The sequence below is a fragment of the Lutra lutra genome, chromosome 1 (assembly GCF_902655055.1).
Source record: "Lutra lutra chromosome 1, mLutLut1.2, whole genome shotgun sequence".
In the NCBI taxonomy this organism is placed as follows: domain Eukaryota; kingdom Metazoa; phylum Chordata; class Mammalia; order Carnivora; family Mustelidae; genus Lutra; species Lutra lutra.
The window spans coordinates 92,867,691-92,894,288 of record NC_062278.1 but is presented as its reverse complement, the minus strand read 5'-3'; the positions used below and the strand labels follow the sequence as shown (position 1 = coordinate 92,894,288).

The 26,598-nt window shown below is 36.3% G+C and overlaps 1 protein-coding gene across 8 annotated transcripts in view; it reads left to right on the top strand.

Moving 5' to 3' along the window:
- Nucleotides 1–4,141: 4,141 nt before the first annotated feature.
- Nucleotides 4,142–26,598, top strand: part of ZBBX (zinc finger B-box domain containing) — a 111,484-nt gene continuing 89,027 nt past the window's right edge. For 4 of the 8 annotated variants that reach the window (XM_047729644.1, XM_047729669.1, XM_047729653.1 and 1 more), the window contains exons 1-6: nt 5,515–5,618; nt 11,565–11,700; nt 16,152–16,265; nt 18,582–18,672; nt 25,252–25,300; nt 26,182–26,291. In XM_047729644.1, coding sequence (XP_047585600.1) covers nt 11,633–11,700; nt 16,152–16,265; nt 18,582–18,672; nt 25,252–25,300; nt 26,182–26,291 — 432 coding nt within the window. In that variant the 5' untranslated portion in view covers nt 5,515–5,618; nt 11,565–11,632. Of the gene's footprint in view, nt 4,218–5,514; nt 5,619–5,988; nt 6,007–6,051; nt 6,076–11,564; nt 11,701–16,151; nt 16,266–18,581; nt 18,673–22,869; nt 23,262–25,251; nt 25,301–26,181; nt 26,292–26,598 lie in introns of those variants that run through there. The other 4 variants (XM_047729620.1, XM_047729635.1, XM_047729629.1 and 1 more) reach the window with 4 other exon arrangements.

Genomic DNA, 26,598 nt, shown 5'->3' with positions numbered 1-26,598 from the left:
TATAAAAGGACAATGTCACCTCCGAACTACAAGTTTCTTCTTTTTCCTTCTTAAGTTCAGCCTTTCAGAACCACTTCAATATATTTATATCACACTAACTTAGGTTTTTGTGAAATCTTTTTGTAATTTTATGTTGCCTCTGAAGCTCAGCTATCCTTGACAATTTGAAAAATCCCATCCATATGTAATAGGATGTTGTATCCAGTATCAGCCAGCACAAGAAGGAAGTAGATGTTCTGTTTCAAAGTAAGGTTACATTGCAGGACTTGTAGAGTGGAGATGGTAGAAAGCTTGTTTTTCAGTCCTGAACTGACTACCAACTTCTGCCTAGAAAAGGGTATGAGGAACCAAGAAGTAGAGTGTAGGTTGAGAGAATACTTTTGGAAAGCTCTTGGTAAGCTTTGTCCCATCTCCTTTCAAAAGAGGAAGGCCTGGTAATATAAAAATATAATTTCAGTAGGTCAGAACATGATATTCTATAAACAAAAGAATGTGTATGTTCCACAGTATATTTAAGTCATTACAAAAGGAACCCCCAGAATGGTAAAGCTGGGTTCAAAAAATTTTGAGAGGCTACCTACACACAGACATTGACCAAAACATTTGTAGAAGATTTCTAGGTTAGATACCAAACTGGTTGATGTATTACAGGGCAGTAAAATTCTAATCTTTTACATTATTTTACCTAAATAAACTTATCTGGATATCTAGATGCAAAATTATAGGTGCAAAACCCTACCAGATAACTTGTAACTTTATATAGCCTTATGCATACAATAGTAAATGATAATCACACAGAGGTCTATTTTCCTAAAAAAAATAAGGTGCACTATGAGTGGGCTCTTAGAGGGGGCATTGGAAGGATGTGTAATTATTCCTTTTGGGCAATGTCTGTAAACAGTCCCTGACTGTCATTTGAAACCTGATGAGACATATATCCATGGGGTCCCTGCAGCTGGGGATGTAGCAGACTGGTTGTTTACTTCCATCTGGGGAGTCATAAGTGTGGCGGTTAAGCTGGCTGGTTCCTGGTCTATGAGCTGAAGAGAGGTAATTACACTGGCTGCCTTGCACACCCACAGGGTGGCAGGGCAAAGTATGCAAGAGGATTGCCTGTAGATCAGACACAGAATGTGCGAAAATGTAGGAGAAAATGGGTTATTTAAAATTCTGTCCAGGAGGATCACTGAGACCCCATAGAGAGAAGTAAGAATAATCACTTGATGGCTAGTGACCCAGTAAGCAAAGGTGTTAGGAGAATGCTTCACCTGCCCCTAGAGGAGTGTAGGTAGACGTTCTCAGTGGAGGGGGGTGGGGTGGTCTCAGGCGAATGAGCTGCTCTAAATGCCTAGCAGGCTCAGTACCATCAAGTTAGGACTTTTCTGCTTTAATCCTTTTTCTTTTCTGTGATTTTAATGTAGGCAATTAATAAGACTGAAGGAAGCATGGCTGGTGAGGAATGGAAACCCAAGCCTCTCCTAACAGGTCCTTGACCTCAGGTCTCCTCCCTCCATTTGGAAGGCCCAACCACTGAGAAGGGGAAAAAAATCTCAATACTAAATCACATGCCAAGTTTTGACAATTATATGGAACTGGACATTTTTATTACTCATCTGAGAACTTTTATCACCTGTGAGTGACCAGAGAGTCTCGAGGCCCTGCGTGCGAGCGCACACGCACGGATGTGTGCACATGTGAGAGAAAGAGAATGTCTTTTTAATCATGACCTTGTAGCTTTGAATTCAGTAAGTCTGTGCTCTTGGTTTCTTCAGCATGGGCAATTTTTATCTCTACACTGAACAACCCTAGTTCAGAAAACTTGCATTCCAATCTCGTCTTCATACTGGCACAATGAAGCATGAATTTGCAAAAACGCTCAGGAATACCATACTTCCGATATAGACATGGTAAACTATTTGCAGAATTGCTGGTGTCAGTTAAATGCACTCTGCTTCAGCAGAGAGGAAATCCTATCTCTAGAGGTGTCATTGTTTTTACATGTTTCACTTCATTTTGTCACTAATCATGGTTCTGAAAGACAAGCTCTTCATATTTTCATTTTACTATGCAACTTGGCATCGGGATTATTTTTTGGCTCTGCTTTGTTTTGCATAACTGTGCATAAGCTAAGATATTTCTCTAAGTATAAGTAAGATAATGTCCTTTTAATGCTTTTGAAAAGTGCCAGAATATTTTATACATTATTTTTATGAGTTTAATTTTACTGTTGTACCAGTAAATGCATTTTAAGAATGCCTTTGCAACTAAAAATGTGCTGTACGGAAGTAATCAGAGGTTTTATGCAAAATACTCCTATTGATTGGGGCTGAACTGAAGTTTATTCTTCTCTCTGTCTGGAATGTTTCTGGCCCTAATTGCCCATGTCATGCTCCCTCCCTGCATTCTGGGACTTTCCTGACCATCTAACCTAAATTTGAACTCTTAATTATTTTCTGTTTCTTTATTCTGCTTTATTTTTTTCAAAGCACCTGATGTATATTTATGTTTGTTTATTGTCTTTCTGTCCCTATTAGGATATAAGTTTGCTAACAGGAAGGGCTATGTTTCCTTCACCGCAGTATTTTCAAGATGTAGAAGAGTGGACTTTCAATAAATATTTGTTGAATAAATGAATGAATGGATACACACTGAAAATATCTTTCCTGGTGCTTGGAAGAGCATGTCTGGAAAAAGTCCTGCATAAGAGAATTCTCATAGTATTGCACGCCCATTTAACACTTGGCATTGTACTAGATTTATAGGAAGGACTTGGTGAATTTATATCATGAACACTTAGATACCAATCACCGTACAGCACCACCACCTTTTTTTTTTTTAAACATTTATTAAGCACCAATTAGGGGTCTGGCTTAGTGCTAAAGACTTAATATGCATCATTTCATTTATGTTTCCATGCTAGACTATGTATGGACTAAGTATATTATCAGCTCATTTAACCAATTAAACAGGTTTTATATCTCACTCAGGATCATACAATAGTTTAGTTGTGGCAGGACCAGGACTCAGACTCAAGTCTGCCTTCATTTCAAAGTCTGGAATCATAGCCACAAGACTATCATTGTTTTTTCCTATCTATGCTAGTTAAGTTTTGTACAACTGAACCTTCCAGGGGAAAACATTAAATGTGTTCTTAAATGAGTATTGACATATTAGTGCAGAAAGCAATGGTGCAAAGTTTAGTATCTTAACCATAATAGTTGAGATTATTAGTCTAGTAACAAGATAGATAACAATGTGGATAAGGATAGACATTTTTAGACCAACTGACTGAAGAATCGACCACACATCCTACATGAGTTGTATAAAAAAAGAGTTAAAAACAACAAAAACACTGCAGCGTATTTAGGAAGCAAAAAATAAATTCACCACAGGTGACTGGACAGAAAAGTTTGAGAAGCATAGGTTGATTATTTCTCTTTCTCTCTTTCACATACACATAATATATAATGTATAATGTATAATATATAAAGACTCACACACAACCATGGGTCATGTATTTGGTATAAAGAAAAGAGTGTTCGTAAGACCTGGATTCTAGTGTTGATTTTACCTATTGTGACCTTTGATAAATGATTGAACAGAGCATACATGTGGGATTTCTTAATTGCTTCGGTTAATTCTTCTTGGGTTTGCCATTTGCGAGCTTCATAGTTTTGAGTCATTATTCAAACTTTCTGTGCCTTAATTCTCTTAGCTATAAATTGGGCCATTATGAGGATTAAATATTAAATTTAAATATTTAGATATTTAAATATTACAGATAAATATTACAGATTAAATATTAAATATTACAGATAAAATATTACAGATATTAATTATTAAATTAATTAAATAAATATTACAGATACATATTAAATATTATAGATAAAACTTTTAGAATATTGCTGCGAATGTGGTGGGAACCCCTGCAGCAGAAAGTCTTCAGAGCCTGCTGAGTTTCCCAGTCCTTCCATTTTTGAGAAGACCCTTCTCCCCCTCCCTGCTCCCCCTCCTTTCTTCCCTCTCCTCTCTTTTCTGCTCCTCTCCCCTCTTCCCTCTCTCGGCAGGCTCCTTTGTGCCCTCTGCTGGTCAACAGCGGCAGGACCTAGCGTTCTGGTTGCTATGGGTACTGAGGTAACGCGGTAACCACGGAGACCGAGGCGGAAGTTCTGGGTAGCCAGAGCCGAGGGCGGTGACGCAGGCGGCGGGGTCTTCAGGTGGGTCGGATGGCTGCAGAAGACGGTGGTGCCTGGCGGAGGACTTCCGAGTTGGCGGGTGTGTGTGAGAGAGTGTGTGTGTGTGTGTGTGTGTGTGTGTGTGTGTGGTCGCCAGGTCTGCGGTGGTGCGGGGAGCAGGGCGGGACGGCGGGAAAGTAGACTGGGTTGAGGGTGGAGCTGGGGCCCCCGCCCAGTCGGTGTTTGCGGAGACTCTGCCCTGTGCCAGACACTGTCCCAGGCCCACGGACTGCGAGACGCAGCATCGGTCTCAGGAGTTGAAGCTCTTTTTTTTTCTGTAAACAAAGAACTTCTGAGCCCATGATGCTAATGGAGTCATGAACTGAGAGTGAACCCTAGACAGGGAAACCAGGGGCTTGTCCCCCCTCTACAATCTGACCTTTTCAAACGCCACCGTCTTTTATCCTTTGAAGTCGTTGGTGCCTTATGAAAAATTTGGTGCCCTGACAAGTCATTACCACATCCCCTTTTTGAGCCTGCTTCCTGCCTGGGGCCACATGCACCCGCTATATTCAGGAAGTCTGTTCTTCCCAAGTAAAGGTCATGGTGAGGGGTGGCAGATTCCTAAAAAATATGAAGCTTGTGGGAGTTTTTTTCTTCTATCCCCAAATCAGCATTAGAGGTGCTCATATACAGGTATAGTTATGTATATATATATATATATATATTTTTATAGCTTGATTTTCTAAATCCAGAGTTAGCTAGACTCCTAAGGGGGGAAAAAGTCATATAAATTTGAAACTACACAAGATTAACTATGCAAACTGTACGCTTATAGAAAATGAAAACAGGAGTGCCTGGGTGGCTCAGTGGGTTAAGCCTCTGCCTTCAGCTCAGGTCATGGTCTCAGGGTCCTGGGATCCAGCCCGGCATCGGGCTCTCTGCTTGGCGGGGAGCCTGCTTCCTCCTCTCTCTCTGCCTGCCTCTCTGCCTACTTGTGATCTCTCTCTCTGTGTCAAGTAAATAAATAAAACCTTAAAAAAAAAAAAGAAAATGAAAAGAGAAACAAGAACAAAAACACCCCACCTCCCTCCAACACCTTATTTTATAGGCTACTTAGAGGCTTGTCCTGACTTTATTATTATTAGTAGTAGTATTTTCGGTTGGGTTACAAATGTATTTGAAAGTGCCTCGGTCTTTTGTCTGTTTACTTCAAAACATTTAATATGTCCTCCAATTATTTTATTTGCTTTTTAATTTTTTAAAAAGCAAATAAATTTTAATTTTTAAGTAAATTTTTAATTTTTTCCTATTTCTTCACCAGAGTAAGTTCAGTGAGGATTGGTGTTATACTTGTTTGGTTCACCTTGTTCTTCAGTTCTTAATCTGATACCTGGCACAGAGGAGGTGTTTCTGTACTTACTGAATGTTCATCAAAGTCTGGTAGAATACAGAGAAAAAAGAACAAAAGGATTTGTTGAAGTGGGAAAGAGGGTGTGTTTGTTTAATTTTTTTCCCATAGGGTTAGTGCAGTAAATTCAAAGCCATAGGAAAAAACTAAATATTTAAAACTTAACATATTATTACTGGCAGTACCTTATGAGTAGGCCCTCTTCTAATTGCTGGGGATTCAAAGATCAATGATATATTTGGGATGCTTAGGGAAACAACACCTGTACAAGCAAAGCAGCAAGAAATAACACAGGGCAGCATGGAATAGCAAATGATGGTGTTACACATGATGTCCTTACAGGAGAAGTTCACTTTTGATGGAAGAAATCTTCATGGTAGAGGTGGCCTTCCAACTGGGCACTAAATAGAATAAAACTTGGTGAGCAGAGAAGTGGAAAATAAAGTATAATGCTTAGGAAGATTGGAATGCATAATTGAGGCTCTTAAGGTACCAAACAGAGCAGTGAGAAATATTTTTTTCCTTCTGGGTATGGGGGAAAAAATATAGAAACAAAAATTTGTTACCTTGTATTACATGGGAGCGATTTGACACCTAAAAGGTTTTCAAGGTATTTAAATATATTGCTGTAAAATTTAGAAAATGATCTGATGCCAAACAGTTCTTTCTCTAAATTTCTTTTTTTATGACAGGTTAAGAGTATGAAAGGGGGAAGAAGATGAATGATATGAATTCATCACTTTAAGTACATCGAACAATATTTAGATTTCGAGACTTAAGAGGAGCTAACAGGACTGGCAATAAAATTGTAATTTCTGGCTTTGTCACTAATCTTGGACGGGTGCCTTTAATTTTCCCATTCCTAAGATAGTCATAAGCGATCACTTAGGCTAATAGTGGATTTTATGAGAATGGATGGGATGGATAAATATAAAAGGATTGGATTTCTGAAAGATGTGATTTATAAACTTAATGCTTTCATTGCTATTTGTAATCATGAAGTTTTCTGTTGATACAGAATTAATAATGATTGTATATTGATTTACTGTTGTGCCTTTAAAACATTTTTTTAAGCTATAGAGGAGTTTCTTTATAGTAAATCTGACCCAGAGGTTCATTATGTAAAATAGACGGAATCAGAGAAGCTGGGGTTTAAGAAAAGCCTTGATGCTCCCTCATTTTCCTCTCAAAGTAGTTTCTAAGGCTGCTCCTTCCCTGAACTCTGAACTCTCTGAGGTCCTTAAGGAGGATTTACAGGCCACAAATTTGAGTCCTTTGTTTGATATCCTGGAAATTAGGTGGGGGTGGGAGGCTGTGGGGGGTGGAATTAATTCTCCTTATTTAATACTGATAAACTGAGGCTCAGAGACCACTCTGACACAAAGGTCTTCAGAACTTAAAACTGGTATTTTTAATATTACTTGTCATTTTTAGTTGGCAAGTATTTTATTTATTATTATTTTTTTAAAGATTAGTTGGCAAATATTTTAAAAAGATACCTCACCCCTTGATATCTGAAAGAAAACTTTCTTAATTGTTCTCAAGGGAACCTGCACATACAAGGTAAAAACTGGGTGACGTGGGTACTACTTAGTACCCTGAGACAGTATTTATCAGATATGTTGGTTGGTTGAAAGATTAAGCACAGCTGAGAAGTCAATACCTGATTTACTTTCATGGACTGCACTAGGAGAAAATGGCGTATGTCTGTTTAGTAGCCCAAGCCCAAGATATGCTAAGGATCATGTATTATCAGTCTTTTCCAGATTTTTAAAAGATTTTAAAATAAATATATACATTTAGAATATGGATAATATCAGATAGTGAAAATACTAAAGGTATAATTCTTTTAAGAGTTTAAAACTATTTTTTAAAAAAATTCATTTTTATTTGACATTTCTTTCTTGAGTCTCTGATTTCTAAGTACTATGGTAAACATGTTAATCCATCCAAAAGAGCTTGCTTTTGGACCTTAAAATATGTGTTAAAATAAGGAAAAATTCTTATTTGTTGGCTTTTAAGTTTTTAGGTCTAAGATGATCCTGGTCTTCAGAATAACTAACTCATCTTAGATAAGTTTTCAGTTATAAAAATTTTCCCTTCTTGTATACATGGGTGGCTCAGTCCATTACATATCTGCTTTTGGCTCAGTTCATGATCCTGGGGTCCTGGGATTGAGCCCCACGTTGGGCTCCCTTCTCAGCGGAAAGTCTGATTTTCCCTCTATCCCTCACTACACTTGTGCTCTCTTTCTCTCTCTCTCAAATAAATACGTCTTTTTTTTTTTTAAATTAACATATAACGTATTATTTGTGTCAGGGGTACACACCTGTGAATCATCAGTCTTACACAATTCACAGCACTCACCAAAGCACATACCTTCCCCAATGTCCATAAGCCAGGCACTCTATCCTTTCCCCTGCCCCAGCAACCCTCACTTTGTTTCCGGAGATTAACAGTCTCTTACCGTTTATCTCCCTCCTGATCCCATCTTGTTTCATAAAAAAATTGTCCCATCTTGAAAACAGTGGTTTCCCAAACCTCCCGTTCTGCCAATGATGTTATGGCAAATTCTAGGAGACCAGGGCAACTCTTGATGAATGCTCTGAGTTTCTAGGATTATAAATCATCATAATTTCCTTGTTTCCATTCTCTGTAGCCAGTCTTGATGACTGGGTTAAATTCCCAGAACAGGAACTTATGTAGGAGGAGAATAAAACCATCATGGACAACATTGGGTCATATTATGTGTACATGTGTGGGGAAGAACAAGGTTAGGGTTGGAAAAATGATGCAGTCTAATCAGGTAATGAGAAAATTTTCCAAATAAATATTAAACTTTTGCTATTTAATCATCAGCAAAAAAAAATGGAGTCACCAAAGGACAGGAGGAACTACAAAATTTGCATTATAGGGTATTTATCTGTAGTTCTCTGATTCCATTAAGAGACAAAGTTTTGTGCTTTGCTTTTCTCCCTGCTGACATTGTTATATCCTTGCTGTCCCAAGAAAGGTGACTAATTCTCTATTGGTTTTAAGAAAGGAAACAGGCAGAACAGCATGACTCACAATTATAATCTTCCTTTTTTCTTCATACAAGAAAATTGGCTTATGTGTGTGACTTGATAAAACATTTAACTGAGAAGAAGCCTTACTAATTTCATTCAGTGAAGTGAAATGCCCTCAAATAAGACCATTTATTGGTTAAATCACATTATCAGCAGAGCTATAAATCTGAATCATCTCATCCTAATGAAATTTACAGACTTTTTTTTTTATTCATTTCAGTCCTCATGTATTAATTTGGTTTTATGCATATGTACATATGCAATTGACCCTTGAACAGTGTAGGGGATTAGGTACAGCAACTCCCCACACAGTGAAAAATCCATGTATAGCTTTCAACTTAATTTTTTCTTGGTAATGATAACAATATGGAACTTTTCATGAAAAATTTAGCCACAGTAGACTAGGGCCCAGCTGTTGGATGTCTAGATTATAATAAAAAAGAGATATAGACTCTTTGAGTAGGATTATTCCTGGAGTTTTGTTTTTGTTTTTGTTTCTTGTTTTTGTTTTCTTGTGTGCTTTGTTTTGGTTTGTGTGCTTTCCCTTTCATTTTGAGTTCTTTGAGGGAAGACACCATGTTTTTACCATTGTGACTTCGGTACCCCCAAGGGAGTCACAAAGGAGTAGCTAAATGTTTGTTTTTGAATGCACAAATACATTTAATTCTACAATGCATCCATTACACTGCTTACAATATAAAATTATTTTGTATAATTCCGTTGTGGAATTATCTCCAGAGAATAAATTCCTTCAGAATTTTCTCCAAGGTAGTAAAAATCTACCCTTTCAGACTAGGTTTTTGTTTTTTTTTTTTGGAGGTAGAGTAACTTGAAACTAGATTTGACTGAAAAAAACAGTCACTCTTGCTGAACAATATCATTTTCAGTTTTAAATGAGGCATAACAAGGTAGATCTGTGTGTTTGTTGGGTATATGATGGACTCTTCAGAGAGTTTCAAAAGAGTCTTTTTAAAAAAAAATTTAATTTATTTATTTGAGAGAGAGAGAGTATAAGCAGAGGGAGCTGCAGAGAGAGAGGGAGAAGCAGGCTCCCCACTGAGTAGTGAGCCCAACAGGGAGCTCCATTCGAGGACCCTAGGATCATGACCTGAACTGAAGGCAGACGCTTAACCAACTGAGCTACCCAGGCACCCATCAGAAGAGGCATTCTAAAAATGTTTTGATCAGTAGTTCTGTCATTGAAATTATGAGAGAGTGTCCCAAAGGAACAAAACCGAAGAACTACTTATTCGATTATGTAGACTTTGATGTTACAATAGCCTTCCATTTGGTTGCTCCTGTTCTGATGCCCTCCCTCCTCAAGTTTTTGAGCAAAGCTTCTAAATTTATTTTCTGTTCTTTTATCTAAAACTTCTGGTGACTGTCATTATCTAGAGAATAAATTCCAAATACCTTAACTTTGCATTTAAAGCCACTTGTTTTTGGGCCTCAGCCTTATTTCCAAATGTATGCCTACTTTCCCCCCTCCATGTAAACCCACACATCAACCAAATGGAACCAGTTATTAGTCCCCATTCAAAAGCTGTTCTTTCTTATAGTGTGGAGTGTTCATCCCATCCATATCTTCTTCTTTTTTTTTTTTTTAAGTGAGGGAGAGAGGGGGAGGGGCAGAGGATGAGAGAGAGCAAGAATCTTAAGCAGGCTCGATGCCCAGCATGGAGCCTATCCCGGCGCTCCTTCTCACAACCTGAGATCATGACAACTGAAATCAAGAGTCAGACACAACCAACTGAGCCACCCCGGTGCCCCCTATATCTTCTTATATAAGCCCCCCTTCTCCTCAGAACTCCACTTTAAATGCTAGCCAGCTCGAATTTTTTCCTTTCTCTCACTTATTATATCATTACATCTTGTTTTATGGCCTTTATAATTTTTACCCTATTTTATGGCTTTTATATATAGTTTTTATATGCCCTTTTTGACTCTTCGCCATTTGAGCCAGAAAACAAATCTCCCTGGGCCTTGATTCCTTCATGCCTCTCAGCACAGTGCTTTGCATATAGCAGAGACTTAGTAAATATTAGTGGAAGTATGTAGTAACACATATATACACTAACAATATCAAATGGTTTGGCCACTTAAGAGTCTGGACTCTACGGTAATGCCTCATATTTCTTTGAGAACATTCAGAATTTGGAAATTTTTATTGGTATAAAAATCCAGTAGTTGTGCATGTGATTCAGTAATTCAGCATTACAGAATAAATTATTATAGAAACATGAATAATTGGGATATTCAGGAAATAGGGTGTTCTGAATAATTTAATTTTCTGGTTAACTTGGAGTTGGGCGGAAAATCTTTTTTGTTTCATTTCTTGTTAAAAAATTCTTTCTAAATATGCTAATTTCTAGTCTTGGGCAAAGAGCATCATTAAAATTTTCTTTGATGAATGAGGATATTAGAAGGCCTTTGGGTAGTTATTACATACCTTAATTCTCATTTTACATTGCCATATATGTACAAAAAAAGTTTTGAGTTTGGATTGTATCTCAAAAGTTCTTTTCTTTTCCCTATATTTAGCCATGGATATTTGGATGGGAGCAAAACCTGATATGTATTTTTATACTCTTTACTATAGAAAGTGCCGGAGAATGTTCTCTGTCTTAAAGAGTGCATTCTTCACTTTCAATTGACTATTTCCATAGTCTTTTGCTATATAATTATTGATAAAATTTTAGTTCCATTAGATATGTTATATTTATAACTTTGTTAATATATAAATACTTATAAAATTTATATTTAGCATATATACATTTATTTTCTAACCTTTAATTCAGCTTTTTCCTTCATAATGATCTGTTTTTAAAACTTGCCTGAACTATATGTAGTTTTGAATTTGTAATTTATCAGCTTACTCAGGCATAATTCTTTTATCTGTTACTTTTCCAGAAGTTTTTGCAAATCACAATGATTTTTATTTACTATTAAGACAGTGAAAAAAAAAAAAGACAGTGATCATGAACACCAAAGATTTTATAGTTCTTCCATGGGGAAAACCTGGAAATTCTGTAAAGCTGAAATACAAGTAAGTGTGTGTTTATTACTTAAATAGAAATAATTGCTAACATTTCTGTAATTTTGTAATGTAATTAATTACAATGTAATTGTAATGTAATTAATGTAATTAATGTAATTCTGTAATGTTGTAATTTTAAGTATTCTTTTTATATGAGGCAGTTTAGACTTAAATTTGTGAATTATTATCTCCATTTTCTTTACCTTGGTGTATTTTTATCTATAAGAGAGTAGGTTTGACATATTATAAATCCACAATAGTTTTTAAAATAAGGACTAAAATTATGTCACAAAACTGAAGTGAGAAGTTATAAATAAAATCTGGGTTTGTTGACTATTAAAGCCTTCTAATAAAGTTATAAATAGTTTGTGACCCTTGTTCGGAATTAAAAGGAATCACCCTGAAGAAACTGAAAGACACTGAAATTTAGGGATGCTAATTGGGCCAAGAGATCTTAAACAGAGAAGGTACTAACTATCCCAGCACTTTGCCTACTAAGAGACAGTATATTAAATTCACCTTTCTTAGGTGGGGCACCTTCTGTCCTGGATTGCCTTGTGGATGCATTCAACTAAAACCAAGCCATTCTGGGTATCCTGGGAATTTCATAACATGGCAGGAATACTGGAAATGTCAATATACTGTTTCCCTTTGAGGTCATCTAGAGTCACAGGAAATTGCCAAGGCCTTCCTTTCAAGTATCAATAAGGGCCAGCTGGTTTGGATTCAGGACAGACTGTAGACTTTTAATTTTAGTTTTGAGTTCCATGGATGAGATCAATAGTCCTGTGGTTATTCAGTGTCTTCAGAGCCTTCCTAATTCTTCCTTCACTTTTGAGATACTATGTGTAAGAGCATGTGTAAGCTGGAAAATGTTACACAAATATATGGGATTCTCAGCACAGTTGACCCTTGAACAACACATGGTTTAGGGACACTGACCCTAAATCACTAAAGTACATTAAAAAAATCCATGTATAACTTTTGACATCCCCAAAACTTAACTAATAGCCTAATGTTGACTGGAAACCTTATGGATAACATAAACAGTCAAATAACACATATTTTGTATGTTGCATGTTTTATATACTGTATTCTTTCAATAAACTAAGCTAGTGAAAAGAAAACGTTATTAAGAAAATTGTAAGGAAAAGACAACAGTACTGTACTGTATTTGTAAAAAAAAAATTTTTGTGTGGAGGTGGACCCATACAGTTCAAACCCCTCGGTTATCTGTATTAGTTTTACCATTTTTTGGTGGGGGGGAGCTATCCAATTGCTACTATTACCAAATTTGCTTTTTTTGTGTAAAAAGAAAATAGGGCATACAAAATTTGATTTTGGTCATGTTTCCAGTCTGTGTTTATATACCTATAAACCATTTACCCAAACATTTATTAAGTGCATGCATTCTATACACTGTGCTGGAGAATGGTGAATATGAAAGTAAGAAGACAAAACCTTCGCTCTCAGGTAGCTTGTAGAGGATGTGAATAGATAAAGTCACATTTATGAGATAGTGTGAAGTGTAGTGTGATGAGAAATCACAGTGGGCTATGAGAACATGGTCAAAACTACTGGATTAGTGGGGAGGAGTTCTCCAAGTTTCCTCTGAATGATGCAGTTAGTTGGGTAGTTACTGGGAGAGACTTAGGCAAAGGCACAAAGACCACATTGTCTGGAAACTTTCAGACACATCCAGTGATGTATGGAACAGAGACTTATAGAGCAAAGTTGCAGAGAAGGGCAGGGTTGTACAGATAATAAATTAATTTGTGTGCCACACTAAGGAGTTTGGAATTTATTTTGGAGGTAAGGTGGGGGGGGATCACTGTTCCATGGCCTGCAGGTCTTCCTGATCCATCCATGATCAATAACCTACAGAAGCTGTGACAGGAACACCCACTCTATGGTAATTGCTCTGGAGATCCATTTGTTCCCCTTTCCTTATTCTCCTTGTCCCCCTATTTTCATTTGATACTGTCTTAATGATTATCTTAACCTTGTTTGATGTATTGGTGCTCTCCAATATTTGTCTTCCTCTTTCTCAGCCTCTAACTCATTTCAGCAGGTTGTTTCTGGCCCTTGGATTTGGTGGGTTGACCTGGTCTCTGAAGGATCAACCCTAGTTTTCCTCAGTGGTCCTGCCTGCCCCCTGGCTCTGAGTCTGAGGCTGTCTCCGGAAGGAACCCTTGTCTTGTTTCACAACCATAGCATCCCATCAACTTGACCACTTGGTCAGTAAGCCAGTCTTTTTTTTTTTTTTTTTTTTCATTCTCATCCATTTCCTCTACCACAGTGGGGTCTTCAGAAACATTAAATGTTTTCTAAGTAAGTGAGTAACACAATCACATTTGTGTTCTTGAACCCTTTTTCTGGAAGCCATGTGAAAAGTGTTCTGGGCCATTGAGACTTTGGGCAGGGAGACCAGCTCAGGTATCAGTCCTGAACTGTGTCCCCATCCCATACCAAAGTGATCTAAGCATCATTATCCTTCTGGTTGCCTGAGTAAGAAACCTAGGATTATCTTAGATTCCTTCTCTGTACCTTCCCTGGTGAGTCAACTGCTTCTGGTCAGTCTCCAAGTCCAGTTAATTTTATTTCCTCATAGTTCTCAAGTGCTCCCATTTTTCTCTCCACTGTCTCTATCCAGTCAGACCAGCGTCATCTCTCTATTATTAGGATTACCAAAATAGTCTACCAACTGGCTACCTTGCCTTGCTTTTGAGCCTTGCACCCTCTAATTTCCCATTCTGCAATCAGAGCGATCTTTCTAAATAAAATGCAAGTCTGATCAATTCTCTTAAAATCCTTTGGTGAGTCTCATTACTTGTAGAATACAAATCCTTACCATGGTCTACATGGCTCTTCATGATCTGGCCATTCTCCACCTCAGCAGTTCCATTTCTTGCTGCTTTTCCCATCCTGCACATAATGCCTGGTTACATGGAACCTCTTGCTTCTTGACCCACACGTCACCTGTATCCACTTGTGCTCACACTTTTCTTTCTTCCTGGAACACTGCTCTCACCATTTCTCATTGACTGGCTAGGTCCTTTCATCCCTTAGGGCTCAGCTCAGACTTCTCTTTCTCCTGGAACTGCTCTTGTAGGCCCATCGGCTGGGTATGTGCCCTGAGCCCTTTCTGTCTGTTCAGGTACCTGCAGGTACAGGTCCAGTGATAGCACCATTATAAGGTATTTCAATTACCTTCAGGCATGCTGGAAGCTCTACTGGGTCTCATCCCCTTTCATGTACTGTCACATATCCTGTGCCTGTTTGTTCTGGGGGCTGAAATACTCCTTGTGGAGCAGATATAATGAAAATAGTGCCTCCCCCTCAGCATCTTTGACAGCTTCTCTGAACCCTCTGGCAGCCTTTGCCTCCTTTCACTTTCTGTTTATCTCCCTGGATAGTGTAAACTTGGGCATGGATCTTTGGCCCCCTTGCTCCTTGGTGCCTGCTTTTATAAATTAGTTCCCTTTTCTGATCTCCATTATTCTTATTTTTCAACTACTCGCCATTAAATCCTTGGGGGTATGCACACTACCTGAATATGGACAAACACTAATGTAGTAATAAAGGAAGAGATTTCAACTCATGATAGATAATGAAAGCTAGAGAACTAGGTTGGCATAGACCTATGGAAGACGGAGTCAGTGACTAATACTGACAAGAGATGAGAACTGTAAAATGAAGAAAATGGCTTGTGTCAAAAGTTTGATGAGCTTCAGATATTATTATCAAAATCTCTTGCACAGGAATCTATAAGATGGTTCCTTTCTTTCTTCAAAAAAGTTCTTTTCTTATTGTTTTCCTTCAGAGGAAACAATAGGTGGTGTTGGCCCAGTTCCCATTCAGTCCTTTTGATGGCTCCTATATCGAGACCATCAATAGATGCCTTCTTCCTAATAGGCCCCAAACAGGCTCTGCTCTTTTTTTTTTCTTTGTATTGTACTTATGCAATACAATAGAGGTAGAAATTTATTGAAGGTTTCTAAGATGATCAGGTCAGCAAAAAATGTGTATTCTGTCTATGGAGAAAAAAAATGGTTACTTTAAACCATATGCCTCAAACTATTTGAATTCTTTAGAGGAAAGACAGTATGAAAATTAGAACATATTTTTTTCTTTTGCATTCTATTTGTATAGCATAGATATTTGTGCATATGTGAAGGCAAAGTTCATATGGAAAGTGAATTATGATTTGAAGCATCTAACACTGTAATAGGAAAAACAAAAATTTGAGATTTGAAGAGATGTATACATCAAGGAGAATGTTAATGGAAGTTATTGCTAACTTGAGAAACCATATTTCACAGAATGCAAAGGAAGTAGTTAGAATACCTTATCACTTACTGTTCATAATTTTAATTAAAGGCAAAAGATGATATAAAATTATTTTGTCTTTGTTTGTTTGTTTACCACAAATGAACATTCTGTGTTTAACTCTTACTCAGAAATGCTCAGGAACTGAGGATGGAGAAGGTCCAGTTAGAACTGGAGAATCAACAGATGGAAAAGAAGCTACAGGAATTCCAATCAGCCCGGAGTAAAGAAAAGGAAGAAAGAGAGTAGGTGACATTTTTAGGGAATTTGAGAGGAATAAACTGACTTGGGTAAAGAATTACGTCATATATTAATATATCATTCCAAAAAAGATCTGCCCTGAATGAATAATTTCTGGCTTTTCCTGATGAACAAATAGTATTAAATTTCTCCTACTTTTTCTTTATGTCTTTTATGATGTAAGACATGTTGCTTTTGAAAATTACCATTACTTCTGTTTCCTTTGGACCTTATTTGGTCTTACACTTTCTTATTTCTCTTTTTACATGACTTGTGAACCATTAAAGTCTGGAATGTTTAGCACAGAAATGCAGAAGTTGGCCTTTGCTCTCATAAAGCTGCCATCCATAGGAGATTGTGTTTGTGTTTAAGGTCATTTTTACTTAAGAAAAGACTTTGTGGGGACAGGAGTTTACATGTTCATCTATAAGAACCATTCAAACCCTCAAGTATGTTTAAAATATTTTTAGACAAATATGCTTTAGCTGAAATTTTATTAATGAGCGCTCTCCAATATTGTACTTTGTATCTATACTAATTTTACTGGGCATTTTCCTTTATTATAAAAGTGATAAGCGTAGAATAAGAGTGAAACAGAGCTGATGGTTATATAATGGAAATTATTTCTTCTTAGCTGTAGGCTGAGTCTCAGACCATTTGTAGCTCTGCTTTTAATAATTAAGTTTTTTTCCCCCACAAGTATCTTATCTTTGTGTAAGTTTGTGTGTGTGTGTGTGTGTATTTGTATGAATGTGTATTTGTGTATTTCTCACATATCTTTTACATTTTTACAAGTGAGGTTATCTATAAAATGATTCATACCCTATTTTTTTTTTATTTAATACATCTTAGCACTCTTGCCACATCAGCATGCAATTGATCTCATTCTTTTAAAGGCCACATAATATTTCTTTGTGTATTTTTCAGATTTTTATTAAATTTTCTCAGTTTTGTAGCTGTAAGTGCTACTGTGAACATGCTTCTATGTATATTTTTGCTTACACATGCAAGAGTATCAAAGGGTTAAATTTTAGTTCAAAGTGTATGTGCAGTTTACATTTTGGTAGATACTAGGAATATTGTTTTTCAGATAGGCTTTAAAAATGTATAACTTTCTCCTACGAGGATAACAGTGCATGTCTCACGTGCTTTGGCTGGTACTAAATCTCACCAGGCTTTTTGTATATTAAATTTGCTTTTGTTTTGTCTTATCAGATATCCAAGTGATATTATCAAATATCCATGCAATACCTTCTGAACCATTAAATAAAATTCAAATGTTTACTGTAACGTCAGTAGTATTTATCTTTAGAATCTGATTCTTTGAAAAATATTCATGACATATGCACACACCTTTTCTAATAACAGATTAATCAAAGATCTCAATGTCATATGTCATCCCAGGTGATAAAGTATATTGCATATTTTGATGCTCCTCTTTTAATGATCCAATGAACTTAGTTTGCACTTCTCAATGGCTCATGAAATATTTGTGAATCAGAGTTCCTGAAATTAGCCTCAAGAGAGGGTTTTCATTAGCTGAGGAAACTTTTCTAGATGTTTTAAAAAATGTTCTAAAGCTTGACTGAGTTTTCAGAAGAGGTAAGTGTTCTTCTAAGGTCACATAGATAGTAAATGCCACTGCTAGAATGTGAACCTGCCACTAACTGGTCAGGAAGATAGAAGTCTAATGTTCTGACCTTGACTTTATTATTTATTGTCTGTGTGACCTTGGGGAAGTTTTTGTCTCATTATTTTTTAAGTGAGAATTGGACTTCTGCCCTGCTGACTTCAGAAAATTTTGTGAGTTTCAAAAGTGCTTTGAAAACTGGAAATTAAACAGTTTGCCTTCTTTCTCATCTCTGTTACCTTTCAACATGGGAACTGATTTGTAGTCTTATACATGGAATTCATCACTAGTAGATCTGCCAAATATTTTGGGTATTATTTTGCTTCCTTTTCCTCTTTACATTTGTAGACACTTAGGTTTTAAAACTGTACAACAACCTGTAAAGTTTCCTATAAATCAGTAAAGCTATCTTTAATCATCACAAATGTCTAAAAAATGAAATTCTTCATCTGTGTTTGGACATTTTACCTTTATTCATTTCTTCTCAACAGTTCCAAATATGGTAGAGCTATATTTTGGAATTGCTGAGGATATCGTGGCATTATTGATATTTCATTTTCATTTTGTGGTGGTCTGTTACATGTTAATGATTGAATATCATTTCTTGAAACAGGGAAAATATATTTGTTTTCATTAAAAGGAGAAATGTATTTGGTAATTACATTTTGTCTTCTGTTTATATATATTAAAGGTCAAGTGGATATCACTGGAAATCTGGACAAGTGGGAAAATTGGGTAATCAATCACACACGATGTCACAAAATAAAGGAAATATTATTAAGGTAAGAAAATACCATTGGGCTCTCAGGGAATTTACTCAGTGAAGAGATATAAGTTAATTTTTCAGATCTTGTATTCCCTTCTATACTTAAGAAACCTACTATTCTTATTTTAACAACTGCATATTATTGGATTTTGATTAATTCTTATGGGTTAATTTATAGCTTTCATTATTCAGATATATTTTGTTTTTCATCGACAAGATGATTTTCAAGAATTCACCTTGAATAGAATTTTTCTAGATTGATTTTTTTTATACAGTTCAATCAGTTCTGGTTTCAAGCATGTGAAATACAACTATGTAGTTTTATATTAAGATGAAAACTAAGTTATTTGATGTAACAAAGGACAGACTTTTTTCTGTCTTCCTATAATCACATTTGTTTAATTGTATTCATGTTTTGCTTGAATAATTATTATTCATATACTATTGAGTTTATGTGTGAAGATACCCAAGGAAAAAATGTTTTCAGGTTTCCCAGCTATAGAATTGCTTTAGCTTTACTGTGTACTATAAAATATAACATTACCTTATATTTAAGATTAAAACAAGATGAGTGACTTTATGTAAGGAAAGCTGTTTTGTTTCTGTATTGTTTAGTACAAGATCCGTGACTTCGTAAGTCTTAACTTATATAGCTTTTTCTCTTTTATATACCTATCATTAAACTTTCTTTGGACCAGTTGGCATCTATAAACATCTTACTTGATGCTTCTAATCTTTCTGGTTTCAAAAAAGCCTTTTATTTTTTAGTGTCATTTTCTTCTTGAGATACGTTTCTTTAATTTTTGGATTATAATCCACTTCCCATTTCTCATGATCTTTCTGAGATAGTTTTCCATGTTTTAGATGTTATTGAAATATAATATAATAAAAATGCTGACTCTGTGATTATTGACTTATTTATTCAATAAGAATTATTAAGTGCCTCCTTTGTCACATAGTGATTATCCTTGTTCTCAAGGAGATCCTCATCTAATGTAAAAGATGATGTACATATGAGAATAGGAAAAGTCAGTATGTCATTTTTGTCATAACCATTTAGTGTATAAACCATCTGTGTTTGGGAAAAAATACTTTAGTTCTACAAATAGTTGAGAGTCTTCTAGATGTCTTTGTAAGGAAAAAATGAATAAATCATAATGCCAGGCCCCACAAACCTCATAATTGAGTCAGATGTGAAAGCATGGGGTTTAAGGAGCTCTGGAAGGTGGGGTTAGAAAGTGAGCTAGGGCAGGAGGGAATAACAGAGTTCAGAGTCTTGACTCTTTCACTGTGGGAATGGAATTCCCTGACAGCTTTTGAGCAGGAAGACAGCAGAATTAAGGTGATGATTTATGATGGCTGATTTTGTTTAAATAACCAGGGCATTAGGAGTTTATAAATAGAGGATAGAATAAGTCATATTGAAACTATTTTCATCATGTCCCACATCAATAAACAATGTATTTTGATCATGAACTTTTCTATACATGAACTTTTCATTTATTTATAAATAGAATTTATTTATAAATATGATAGTTTACTAATATATCATGTGTATTATAAAACAAATTGTGGACATTATTTAAGGATGACACAAACTTCATTTCTACCTTCTGGTCTTTTCCTGAGCTCCCTCAGGCATGCATACATGCTACTTTGGAGGCCACTAATATAGATAGTAGCCTCCAAAGTATAAATAGGCAGAGAGACTATTTAGAAGACTAGTAAAAGAATCTAGAGGTCAAATGAGAAGAGTCTAAATTAGAATGTAGCAGAAGAAATATGAAGGAAACCATGGAACCAAAAAAGCAGTGAAAAAGGAAAGGTGGAAGTCAAATGTATAACTGATATCAGGATGATTGATAATGAGGTAGAATAAAGAAAGAAGCTGAAAAAAATTGGGATTTAGAAATCCCTTTCCCCCTTCTTCTTTCCTTCCTTCTTTCCTCCTGCCATCCCTCCTTTCCTTCTTTCCTTTCTTCCTTCCTCTTCTTCTTTTCCCAGCTCTATTGAGGTAACTGACGATTACAATTTTAAGATATTTTAAAGTGTAACAGCATGATGATTTGATGTATGTATACATTGTGAAAAGATTTCACCCATAGGTATAATTAACCCATTCCTACCTCACATATTTACTCCTTCTCTTCTTTCTTTCATTTTTCTTCCTTCCTTCCTTCCTTCCTTCTTTCCTTCCTTCCTTCCTTCCTTCCTTCCTTCCTTCCTTTCTTCCTTGTTTTCTTTCTAGGACATTTAAGTTCTATCTAGCAGATTTTGAGGATTTAGAATTTTATTTGACTTCTAATATGTTAGTTGAAGCCAAGAGAGTTAATATGTTTCCTAAGAATTTATAAAAGGGAGAAGAAGGGTATAAAGGATAAAGCTCAGAAAGGGCAGGTATGAAGGATAAAGCTCAAGGAATATGGAGGTAAAAGAGAACTTTAATATTGATAATCACTATCTATTTTATAGCAGTCAACAGTTCAGCTGCTTTTCCTGTTTTATCTCATTAAATGCTTATATTGCTCTTGAGAGGCAGTTGTTATTTTTCTAATTCCACAGATGAAGTAATTTAACATCAAAAAAGTTCACTTGCTCAAGGTCAAGCGTCAGGGCCAAGATTTGGAATGCAGGCTTTCAAGCTGGTGCTAAGGTGATTTGCCAGCTCTCCGGTAAAGGGAGCTTGAGAAGAGGAAGAATGGTAGAACCCAAGTAATGTATTTTCAGAGAAAATGAAAGTAAAGGAGGGTGTTTTGACTGTGATTTTAGACCAGTGTTTCTCAACAGGGGTTAGTTTTGCCCCCTAGGAGACATTCGGCAATGTCTGGAGACATTTTTAGTTATCACCACCAAGACGGTTTCAGGTTTTTGGTTAATGAAGTTAGTGGCTGCAGGCCAGGAGTGCTGGTATGCATCCTACAACGTACTGGACAGCCTCGCCACCAAAGGATTATTTGGCCTAAAGTGTCAATGGTATCAAGGTCAAGAAACCCTATGTTCATCCATACTGACTAAAATCCTGACTCATTTCATTAGCTCTGTGATTTTAGGTGAGTCACTTAACTTTTCTGAGCGTCTGTTATCATATTTGTAAACATACAATATTTGCTAACTACTTCACAGAGTTTTAAGCAATGTTAAGATTATGTGTGTGAAACCAATTGTAACATTGGCTGAAAATGTTTGTGGAGAATTAGAATTTTTAAAAAACATTGAATTTGATTTGATATTAGATGGAAAAATATCAGTTGGTTACAGGAAGAAAGGTGGGTGGCAGTGAATAAAGTCTAATGCTTCAGTGAGCATGAGAATGTTGGGTGACATCTCAAGGATTAAACAGGATCAAGGAAAGACTTTATTACAGTTGACCCTTGAACAACATAGATTTGAACTGTTCAGGTCCACTTAATAAGCAGATTTTTTTCAATAGATGTATGTACAGTACTATAAGTGTATTTTTTCTTCCTTATGACTTTCTAAATACCATTTTCTTTTCTCTAGCTTACTTTATTGTAAGAATACAGCATATAAACATATAACATACAAAATATGTGTTGATCAACTGTTTATGTTCTCTGTAAGACTTCCAGTCAACAGTAGGCTATCAGCAGTTAAGTTTTGGGGGGACCAAAAATTGGTGCCCCAACCCTCATATTGTTTAAGAGTCAACTGTATATTGTTTATTATAATCAGAAACATGTGAGCCAGTTTGTAGCTGAGGGATGGGACTCACTAGTGGGGGAAATGTAGAAGATGCAAATGAGGAAGGTGCCAGTTGCTGGGGTGTAGTCTTTGAAATGATGGTTCCTTAGGTAGGCTTTGGCCAGTGGAAGAAGGACACACTGCATCTGGTTAGAAAGACAGAAGACAAAACAGGTGGCAGTAAAGGTAATATTTTAGAGGTTGCATTTGACAGGAGGTGAGGCAGGAAGCTGTGGAAAGATTTTAATGGGAAGACCTCAACATTTGTAGTAAATTTGAAGGCAGGATCATCTGCTCACAATAAGGAGGGGGAATGGGGTGAATGTGAGTCTTTCAGAATGGGGAACATTTGAGTCATGTGGGAGTCATGATTGAGGTTTAGCACAAAATGAATAAGTAGACTGCTGAAGAGCCGTAAGAGCATGGATTTGTAGGGGACCCAGTCAGGATTATTTCATCACAATGGTAGGTAGATAGAGGTAGAGGTCTAAGAGGAAGGAGGTAGGGTGATCATGTTTAGCCCTGAATAGCTCTGAGTCTGGGCTTTTGAAGGTGTGGCCTTTCAGATTGCTGCTAGGTTTAAGGTTTGGTCATAATGGTCAGGTGGCTGAAGAGGCACTTAGATGTTCATAGTAGTCAGCATGGTGGAGGGTTTTCAGCATCAGAGTGTCAGGTGAACATGGACATTGAAATCTCTATGATCATCACTCAGAACTGTGATGGAGAAAAATATTGAGCAGATTACTCTAGTTCAGGTGGAAGAGGATCGTGGATATTAATGAAAGTGGTCCGTGGATGGTAAGGACCTTCAGTAGAGGCATCATTGCTGAACGATGAGATCAGAGCGATATTCTGGAAGCAGCACTCAGGACCAAACAGGGAGAAAGATTTTCTTCTCTCCTGGTGAGTACAAGGGAGTAGAAATGGAGCTAGTTCCTCTGGAGAGTTCTTTGGAGAAGGTTGTGTCTGAAGCAAGGTGAGTCCCATTAATGGGAACTTTTGCAAGAGGTGTTTTTAGGAAAGGTTTAAGTCATAGGATAAATGACTAATAAGGGCTCTATGGACTAGCAGGAAACCAGGATATAAGGACAAGCAGTAGAAAAATGGAAAAAAGTTATGTAGCTAATTGTATTAAGAATAAGAATATTTGAAAAAGTTGCTCATGGGAGGATGTGGGCCCAGCATGGCAGATTTGGGCATTGGTGGGAGTTTGGAGGCATTTGTCAATGCCAAGGAGGCTGATGATGACAGCATAGTCTGACTCCCAGGGCCCATATGATATGCCTGTATAGTACAGCCATTAAGCTTCCCTGACCCTCAGTGTACCCCTTCAGTATTCTCTGGTGGAGGTACAAGTGGGTTAATAAGGCATAGGCTTCAGGATATCAAATCACTGATGTTTTAGATATACATGTATGTACATATACATACATACATGTACATATGTGTATATACATATAGATGTGTGTGTGTGTGAGATGTAATGTGTGTATCCCTGGTCCAACCCTACCTGACCCTAGACTCTTCCAAACAGATGAAAATCAGACTTAGGAGGAAATTCTAGCTGCCTAAAAATAGCAGCCAGCAGTTTGTTCACTGAAGTATTTTTATTCAGTTTGAATCATTTCAAGTAAATGTGGCCATATTTATAGAGCTGAAAAATATTTACAATAATAAAAACAAATTATAAAATTTCCTTAATAATGGGTTCAATTTGTTTTGGCATAGCCATCTTGCCCGGGTTGCCTATAACCACCTTGACCATGTTGCAATTCAGATGTATCATTAAGGTAATAATAATGGATAATTTTGTTATGAAAAATGAGATTAAATTATCTGTAACTTGTATAACATTTTCAGTTTAAAAATAAGAGTGTGATTCACATAAAAGTTGATTATTTCAATCCCATTTTCTTTTCTGCTGTGTTTGGTACATAGCATCTGAGCAGCTACTTGAAGAATGTGAACAAAAAATGCCCTTTTGAAGCAAAACCACTAGATTCACTGAGAATAATTATGCCTAAATTTTCAAAGATGACTGCAGTTGGTACAGCCATCGACATAGAGGCAACTGTTGTTCTCATATTCTCATGTACAAATTGGGCAATTGAGCATGCAAATTGAAAATTGAAAACTAGGCATGACTTGACAGGGTCCGTGTAAATGTGCGCCATTCCTCCATGCTCATTTGTGTACTTTGAATGTTGGTTTTAATAAGATCGAGGCAAGTATATACAGTTAGTGAGTCCGTTTTATGTCTTAAAATCTTAAGATCCAAGGATTTTAAGTGACTATTTGAAACATCTAAAGGCGAAGCTTATTTACTCAATATTTTGTCTATAACTTCAGACTGTCAGGGATCACAGCTAATATATTGAAGGTTAAATCTATGATGCTTAAACATGTGGTTCTCCAAATTAGACAAATAAGATAATATTGGCTTCTACAGTTATGTAAGCAGAGTGGCTCAGTCAGAATTCAGTTTAGATTTAGTCTGTACAAATATTAGGCTTTGTGTGTTTCAGAAAGTTCAGAGATAGAAAAGGCTTACTGAGCCTTTACAGTGTTTGAATACTAGTGCTTTCCTAAAATAGTTTCCTGAGGATATATAATTATTTTTGTTCAAAACATAATTTATGGCATGTTTTAAAAAGTGGTTTAGATATTTCCCAAAGTTCCTTTTTTTGGGGGGGGGGTAATTTGCTCTTCCTTCAAAGTTTTATATAAGTTTTAATCATGATTTTCTATTAATTTTATATTATTCTCTCAAATGTTTGTTTTGCTCAAGATGCACTGAAATTTTATGGGTCTCTACCATTTTTGTTAGTAACTTAAACATTCTTTGAATAAGAGAATATATACCTGACAAATAATATCCATTTCATTAATACAGTTTTCTGCTGGAAAAGTGAAATTAAAATTACTGAAGGAGCAACTTCAAGGTAAACAGTTTACCACTGTGTTATTAGATGCTAAAGCTATAACTTTTCTTTTTCATTTGAAGTACATAGATAATTAAAATGCTAGAATTGTTTGTGCTATATAATGATTCTAAAACCCAAAATGATGACTCTCATGTGAGGTTTTGATATTCAAATCCATTTTATTTATTTTTGGGGGAGGGCAGCCTTATTTTATGTTAAAAATGTCAACTTAAAATATGAATATAATAATAACATTTTCCAAACTGAGGACTTTGATAGTACTATTCTGTGATCTTATATAATCTTTTAACCAGGAAGATAATTGAGCAGTATAAAATTATATATTGAAATTCTACTTAGGAATCTAAAAGAATATTGAAAATAGTTTTATATTTAATTAATTATTTCAAAATAGCAAAACCCAAAAATCAATTTTGAATTCACAGTAAATCCAAAAGAAGTAAATTTTTTATGAGGATAAGTACATTTAATTTGAATGGATAAGATAATTTGGTAGAACAAATTCTAGAAATACATGTAACATTTATTATAGAAGGTTGTTTTCTGTGAGCTTCATTTAATTTAATCTGGAGATGGGACAGAATGCCATAGTGATTCTATCAAGAGCATAGTTTTTGACATTCTGTAATTTCACTTATCTAATTCAAGTGAGTTTTAAGCAGGATGGGTATGGGCACATATGTGGGCCCTGAGATCACAGGGGGCTATGAGGGAGGACTATGGTTTCCACAGTTTACTGGGAAGAGTAGACTTGCCTGCACTCCATTCTTACTGGGGAATTAATATTTAAATACTCTTTGAGAATTTAGAAATGTGCTTAAGTTCATTACTTTATCAGTCAGAAAACTAATTGGCCTGACATTTTTCTTTTCTTCCAGATCCAGTGAAACCACAACTTAATTATAAGATGGCCAATCCTTCTGAAAGTAAAAAATCCAAGATAAAAGGGAAGGTTTGCGGACAGTGTGAGAACAAAGCTGCTCTGCTGGTATGTGCACTATAAAAAGGTACTAGAACCTAACTTTCACATGGCCTCACTCACCTCTCCCAAGTCGACCTGCTTTGGGAGCCAGATACTTTTCCTTCGCTGCTGTTGCTGAAGGTGATGTGTGCATGCCGCCCCGTTCAATGCACTGCATCTCATCCTCTCATTCCAGTTTAAGGATATCACCTTCCTCCTTTCCTCTCCCTCTTGGATCATGCCAATCAGCACACAAACATGTTGCAGTGCTTTCCAAAGCAAAACTACACCAAAAGTTCTTCTATGACCACCACATCTCCCTCTGCACCCTTGT